Source organism: Brienomyrus brachyistius, chromosome 14 (genome assembly GCF_023856365.1).
Source record: "Brienomyrus brachyistius isolate T26 chromosome 14, BBRACH_0.4, whole genome shotgun sequence".
In the NCBI taxonomy this organism is placed as follows: domain Eukaryota; kingdom Metazoa; phylum Chordata; class Actinopteri; order Osteoglossiformes; family Mormyridae; genus Brienomyrus; species Brienomyrus brachyistius.
This window is the reverse complement of record NC_064546.1, coordinates 19,595,872-19,602,885: the sequence shown is the minus strand read 5'-3', so window position 1 is coordinate 19,602,885 and position 7,014 is coordinate 19,595,872. Positions and strand designations below refer to the sequence as shown.

Below are 7,014 nucleotides of genomic sequence, written 5' to 3'. Positions count from 1 at the left end.
TATAACACGCGCCATCTAATCAGAAAATACAGTAACTGAAGCACGTGCCAGTTTCTACCCCTTGTTGAACTCTTTGTTACATTTCTGCTGTTAATTTTGAGCCAAGACCGCAGTGCGTGTAATTAGCTTATTGCCACCATGCAATGTCACTTGTCTTTTTTTCTTCCTCTTTCCCGTGTATCACCTGAGCCATCACAAACTGTCACGAGGTATCATGTGATTAAACCCGGAAATAAAGATCATGTGCTTGTAAACAAAGGGGTTTGTAGAAACCTGTTACGTGTAATTTTTATGTCTGAATGTGACAGCAATGGTCCCCTCGCTGTCGAAATACACGATTGAAGCTTTGCTTCTGCTCGTTTCGGTGTTTATCGGCAGCTGTAGATGTCAGTATCAGCCCACTTGGGAGTCTATTGACTCCCGACCCTTGCCGGAATGGTACGATCAAGCTAAATTCGGGATTTTCGTGCATTGGGGAGTGTTTTCTGTCCCAAGTTTTGGAAGCGAATGGTTTTGGTGAGTAGTTGGTTTGTTTATTTCATGCATGGCAGTAAATGCACTTGCTCACTCGGATAGTGAATTGCAGCCTGGTTTGCATTGTACATACCGAGAAGCGTAGGTACACTTAAGCTATTAAATTATGTAAGGATCTACTTTATAACGTGGATCTATGCACATCAGACAATGCGATAAAATGTTTAACGCGTTAAGAATTATGAACAGTGATATCCATAATGTCTGAAACGTGCCACGAGCAAATAGTAATGCTCAACAAGGATTGCCTTTTGGACTGTAGGGAAACTGCGGCGCTGTCATTAATACTCAAATGGTACAGAGCTTTACACATTAAAATGAATGACTGCAGTTCACGCATCCCATCGGTATTGCAGACTAGTTGTATTTGTATTATTTTATTTTACTACGGATCACAGAAGTACAATTGTTGTACTTATTTTTTTCTACTGTAGTAAAGCTAGTTTCTCATTCAGACGTTCGGATGTTTTATGTCAATACCCAAATGATAATTAAATCATTTCTAAAATCACACGATGTGAATGTGGAGACAAATGGAAAAAAACCCTTAATCAAACGAAATACCTCTTGTTCGCTAGCTAATCAAAAGTTTCTTCCGTATACCAACTGAATATCTGCTATCCCTGTCGGGAAGACCTAAGGGACTGTCTGTAAAGTGAGAATGCTTTCTATTAACATGATTTTCTGGTAGGCCTAACAGCCAGAGGTTGTATGTTTTTTGCGTCTTTGCCAAATAAGTCTATAGATATTTCCGACCAAATAGATGACTATTCTTTGTCTCACTTAAAATGTTTGCAATTTGTCCACATTTCTGTTTGCAATGTCTTGCTCCTCTGTTCTATATCACCCTTTGGTAGCAAAGCTCCGTAATATTTCTCCCAGTTTATATATAGGCCTAATGGTTGCTCTGGACTTCTGATTGACTGGGGGCTTGGATGCGTTGGTCAGGAGAATAACAACCAGTATATATTGGCTGGAGAATGATGGTCATGAGTTGTCCCTGTAAATCACAATGGGAGTGTGTTTGGCTGGTTGTCATTTGGTGGATCTCTATAAACTCACCAATTCATCCCGGACACCTGATGCACACCATCCTATAATTAGCCCAGATTCATTGCTTTTCACCTGCATGTCATTTGTATGAGTGCATAATGTAGATTTTTAAATAAGATGTCACCGAATTATGTGATGGCCATTGGGACCCAGTCAGGGGAGGTTTTGGAGGAGGGAGCAGTGCCCCATGACAATATGCATACCCCCCTGTGGCCCCCCTAAATACGTATTACATATTGGCATTATTATTATTTACATTAATATATGTGGGCTAAGACTTTCTTCGTTGGGAAAAGCGAAACACAAACGTAAGCACATTTTCTTGACGGACCCTTAACGCGCGTGCGGCGGTCGGTCGAGCCGCTTTCGTTGGTGAAAAGCGAAGTTAACGACAGAAAATAAAAATCAAACTCGTGGAAGCAAAACAGTCTAAACGGGTAATCAGAGTGAGTCACACATTTATAAAAACTGTAAAATGTAACTGCATAATTACATGGCATAAATAATTTTTTCAAAATTGTGTTTTGATTCTTAATGCTGGTAATCTAGTGTAAATAATACTTGGAGGACATTCATCTGAGTTTTTAACGGTAATGCTTTATTTAATGCTTATGCTGTTCACGTGCATGAGTGCTAATAAAGGTAAGTAATGCAGCAAACACGTAACAAGTGACATCAGTGCATTTCACCGGCTCACTTAAAGAAATCTAGGGCAGCAAACAAATATGCACTCAATGCCAAAAACGAATAGGGAGAAAAAAGGAAATTTTAAATGAGCTCTGAATTTACCATACTAGATGCATCATCTAGCTTGGAAAAACCTTTGCAATAATAGAACAAGTTATGTAGAATTCAGAAACCAGTTCAAGCTTACTGTCAAGCCATGCAGTCTAATTTGTAGACGGTCCCTTAGCTCTGTTACGAGCTAGGGATGGTATACTACTGATTTTCTGACAGATCCGATTTGATTACATATAAAATTGATTATTGGTATTGGAAAAAATTCAAACAGCAACACGTGATATGTTCGCAATATTGTGATTTTTTTTTTCTAAATGGAGATGCGACATTTACCGTAAATATGTTCTGTTTGGCTATATATTATCTACCAGTAGTCAAACGGGCTGTTACACTTGCCGTAAGTCGTGCCAACAAAGCACTTGTTTTTGATATCATCTCTGTGGAATCCAAAATATTTCCTTAAAGTAGAAGATGAATGTCTTTCGATGGCAAGTGCTTGTTGGTGTTTCTTGTCACTCAGGCATTTTTGTTAAACTTCTTACAAGTACACCACACTGTCTATAAGTGATTCCAGCAGCAAGGACAAAAATTATTATACATGACTCTAATAATAATGAGGATGATGATAACAATAATAATAATTATTATGCAAACATTAAAAACATTTACATTTAATCTAATTAAAATATTGACATTTTAACATTGGTTCATTTTTGACAATCCATTCTATTCAGATTGATAAAATCAGAATCATTCTGCACCATCCCTAGTTAACACTTATGGCTGACTGTAGACATCAATGTAGATATTGTACAACTTTTAAATGGCAGCAATTTCTGAAGAAAACACAGTTGTAGCTGATTGTCTTAAGGAAAATGTTAATTTACCCACGCTATTCTTTTTGTACCAACCATTTGAGAACTATTGAAGAGAAAAAAGCGAATGTCTGAATGTAACACCAGCATTACTGCAGTCTTCTTTTTCTCGACAGCCTCACCCTTTAAACAGTAATAATCATGGTTATGCAACAGTAGCGTGTCGACAGGTTGCTATTCCGGTTGTTGAGCTGTTGTTAACAATCAATGCACAACATCTGATGTAGCTTCTCTGTTTTTGTTTTCTTGTCAGGTGGTACTGGCAAAAACAGAAATTGGCGCCATATGTTGATTTTATGCGACAGAATTATCCGCCTGATTTTCAGTACCCCGATTTTGCACCTCAGTTCACCGCGGAGTTCTTCGACGCAAAGCAGTGGACGGAAATCTTTGCAGCCTCAGGAGCGAAATATGTTGTACTCACAACAAAGCACCACGAAGGTATGTGAGATACCAGCACTTAAGCCTGCACCACCTGCTTTTGTAAGGTGCACTATATGGCCAAAGGTATGTCGTCACCAGCTTGTCCAAGATCTCATTCTGATACTGGGCATATTTATATGAAGTCAGTCAGCCCGTTGTCGCTCCAACAGCCTCTTTTCTTCTGGGAAGACTTTCCATTACATGTTGCAACATGTCTAGTGGTATTCACTGCCATTCACTGACTTGCAGTTGACCATGGCAGCTGTAACAGGGCAGAAATGTGGAGAACTGACGTGTTGTAAAGATGGCATCTTGTGATGGTGCCAAGTTGAAAGTCATGAACATCTTCTATATCACCACCCATTCTGTTGCTGATTACTGGAGATTGCATATCTGTGTGCTTAATTATGCAGATATATTATATATGTGTCAGCAGTGGTTGTGGCTTAATTAAACTATTCCTCTAGTGAATAGGAGCGTCCACATACGCTTGGCCATATGTAGGATATACACCTCACTCACACAAATGTGGATCTATGCCCCCAGTCATATTCTGTTCTGCTCTTGGCACCTCTTTGATATGTCACACTGTTCCACAAACACTATTACTGGCTGGTGTGCTGCTGAATTCCATTTCACTTCCTTATATGCAGCCACAACAATTTAAAAAAACAGTCATTATAACGACAATGTTTCTGTAATCCATTCCTTTAAAAGCGACTGGTCGTGTCATTATGTAAAAAGAGTCACGGGCTGTTTATTAAATAAACAGAAGCAGGACTTCAGTGAAAGAACCATGTATGTCCCTTCAGGTTTCACGCTCTGGGGTTCTAAGTACTCTTGGAACTGGAATGCAGTTGACGTTGGGCCACAGCGGGACATCGTCGGGGAAGTAGCTGACGCCATTCGGGCCAACAGTGAGCTCCGTCTGGGGCTGTACCATTCCCTATTCGAGTGGTTCCACCCACTCTTCTTGCAGGATGCCGCGAATGTCTTCAAAACCAGGGAGTTCCCCATGACCAAATCCCTGCCCGAGCTCTATGAGATCGTCAACAAGTACCAGCCAGAGGTGCTGTGGTCAGATGGGGATGGAAATGCCCCAGATACCTACTGGAATAGCACAGGCTTTCTGGCTTGGCTATATAATGAAAGGTAATGCCTGATTGAGGGCATAGCTTAGAGGAACACCCTTTGCTGGGACTGATGCCATAAGAAGTGGTGGTGCAATGGTTAGGGAAGTGCACTTGTAATAGAAAGGTTGCTGGTTCGAATCCCCTACCAACAAATTTGCGCTGAGGTACCTGGAGTAAGGTACCGCCACCAAGCACTGAATTAGCTGCCCCCTGCTATGTCATATATGAATTAATTGCAGAGGACACATTTTGTTGTTGTGCAGTGGTGTTAACATTGACAACTAATCAATTTCACTTGACAACATGACAGTTTAAACCTTTGTTGTGGTAACCACTGGAGATATTAAAGGTAGCTTGTTTGCTTGCTGTTTAAGGAAGACCAGGCTGATGCTGCTGATAAATAGGCAATTAATATTTTGCAGCCCTGTGAGCAAAACCGTCGTGACAAATGACCGCTGGGGACTTGATAGTATCTGCAAGCACGGGGGATATTACACCTGCGCAGACCGCTACAACCCCGGGCACCTGCTGAATCATAAATGGGAGAACTGCATGACTATAGACCAGAAGTCCTGGGGATACCGGAGGAATGCAGAGCTGAAGGATTACCTCACCATTGAGCAGCTAGTGGCGGTAAAGTCTATATATACAATAGACACCATGCTTCACAAACTTCAGGATATTGTTCATGCAGTGAACAGTGTTTCAGCATATAAGCTGTTATTTCTGCTCAAACTTCTCTGAGGCAAAATTCTGTAAAAATGCACAACTGAAGAATACAGTAAAGAAAATATTTTTCAAAGAAATCAAATGAAAATTACACCCTTCTCCTTGTGTATATACAAGAAAAGTGGTTCCTTTTCACCAGGGGTGAATTTTATTCTCTGGAAGTATGAAAGTGCATCTAGATTGTTGTATGGCAGGGTGTGCAACCGAGAAGCACTGTCTCATAGTAGAATTTTCCGCAGACATTAGTGGAGACTGTGTCCTGTGGGGGTAACCTCTTGATGAACATTGGGCCCACGCACGACGGACGCATCGCCCCAATCTTTGAGGAACGCCTGCGACAGATGGGCCAGTGGTTGAACGTCAACGGGGAAGCCATCTACAACACTAGTGCATGGAGGGCCCAGAACGATACCACCTATCCAGGAGTCTGGTCAGTCACTACTGGGGCTACATGACTTCTAACTACTTTCGTTATAATAAAACTCATAATGTAAGCTCAGAAGACAAGCTGTGTACTTTAACTGTATGGAAGAAGCATTTATTTATTATTTAGTATTTATTATGATTCTGTGTGGCAGGAGAATAACAACCAGAGAACCAAGTTTTTGCATAAAATTTCCCTAATTAAATACCTTTCACCTTTCTGGATTTGACTGTTTTGCCTTCATTTAGGTATACATGGAAACCTGAGACGAAAGACATATATGCAGTGTTCTTACAGTGGCCCACAAACGGAACAGTAAACCTCAATGTTCCAGTTGTTTTTAAGGATACTAAGGTAGAGTATTCCTTATTGCATTTGTTGTAGTTTGTGTATGCTACTTTCCTTCAGACTTGGACCGTTTGAGTGGGTTTAATTGAAAATTGTTCTTTTGAAAAAGAAATTATCTGCAAAATAAACATTAAATTCTTTGTGTGCCAGAAATGAATAACAGGCGTACGTGTAAAATCAAGCAGAAGGTGATTGTTTTTTAATGACATTTTATAGACCACATATTAATCAGCTTCACGTGCAATCTTCTTCCCCAACAAGGTGGTTCTTCTGGGATATGCTCAGCCTCTGAAGTGGATTGCCTTGAATCCTGGACTGACAGTCTACCTGCCTACACTTTCTGTCAGTCAGATGCCCTGCTTCTGGGCTTGGACTCTCAAACTGAGTGGAGCAAATTGAGTCATTTTATCTTAATTTTTAAAAATCTTAATTATTAATATCTCTGTATATTGATTTTTTTTTTCAATAATTCTACCACACGATGTTTTTTCTGTCCACCTCAATGTGTTTTGTTTACATTTTTTTTAATTGAATTGATTTACATTGCTACATTTTCATGGTAATATATATAATATGGTGTAATTAAAATCCAGAGAAATAAAAATTCTACGTTTCACCAGTGTTCATTTTAATTTGTATATCTAACCTTTCTTAGCTGGGTTGAATTCTTGCTCAATAAAAGTAAGTATTGATGCAGTTATTACTACACTACGTATTAAACCGATATAGCACATACTGTACCAACACGATGTGT

The 7,014-nt window shown here is 39.8% G+C and overlaps 1 protein-coding gene across 1 annotated transcript; it reads left to right on the top strand.

Annotated features, from left to right (window-relative positions):
* Positions 1-208: 208 nt before the first annotated feature.
* fuca2 (alpha-L-fucosidase 2) lies at positions 209-6,876 on the top strand. The gene is made up of 7 exons (XM_048974025.1): positions 209-516; positions 3,457-3,644; positions 4,439-4,778; positions 5,182-5,392; positions 5,728-5,918; positions 6,161-6,266; positions 6,522-6,876. Exons 1-7 carry the CDS (start codon positions 311-313, stop codon positions 6,657-6,659), a joined length of 1,380 nt encoding a protein of 459 aa, XP_048829982.1. The 5' UTR covers positions 209-310; the 3' UTR covers positions 6,660-6,876.
* Positions 6,877-7,014: the final 138 nt, after the last annotated feature.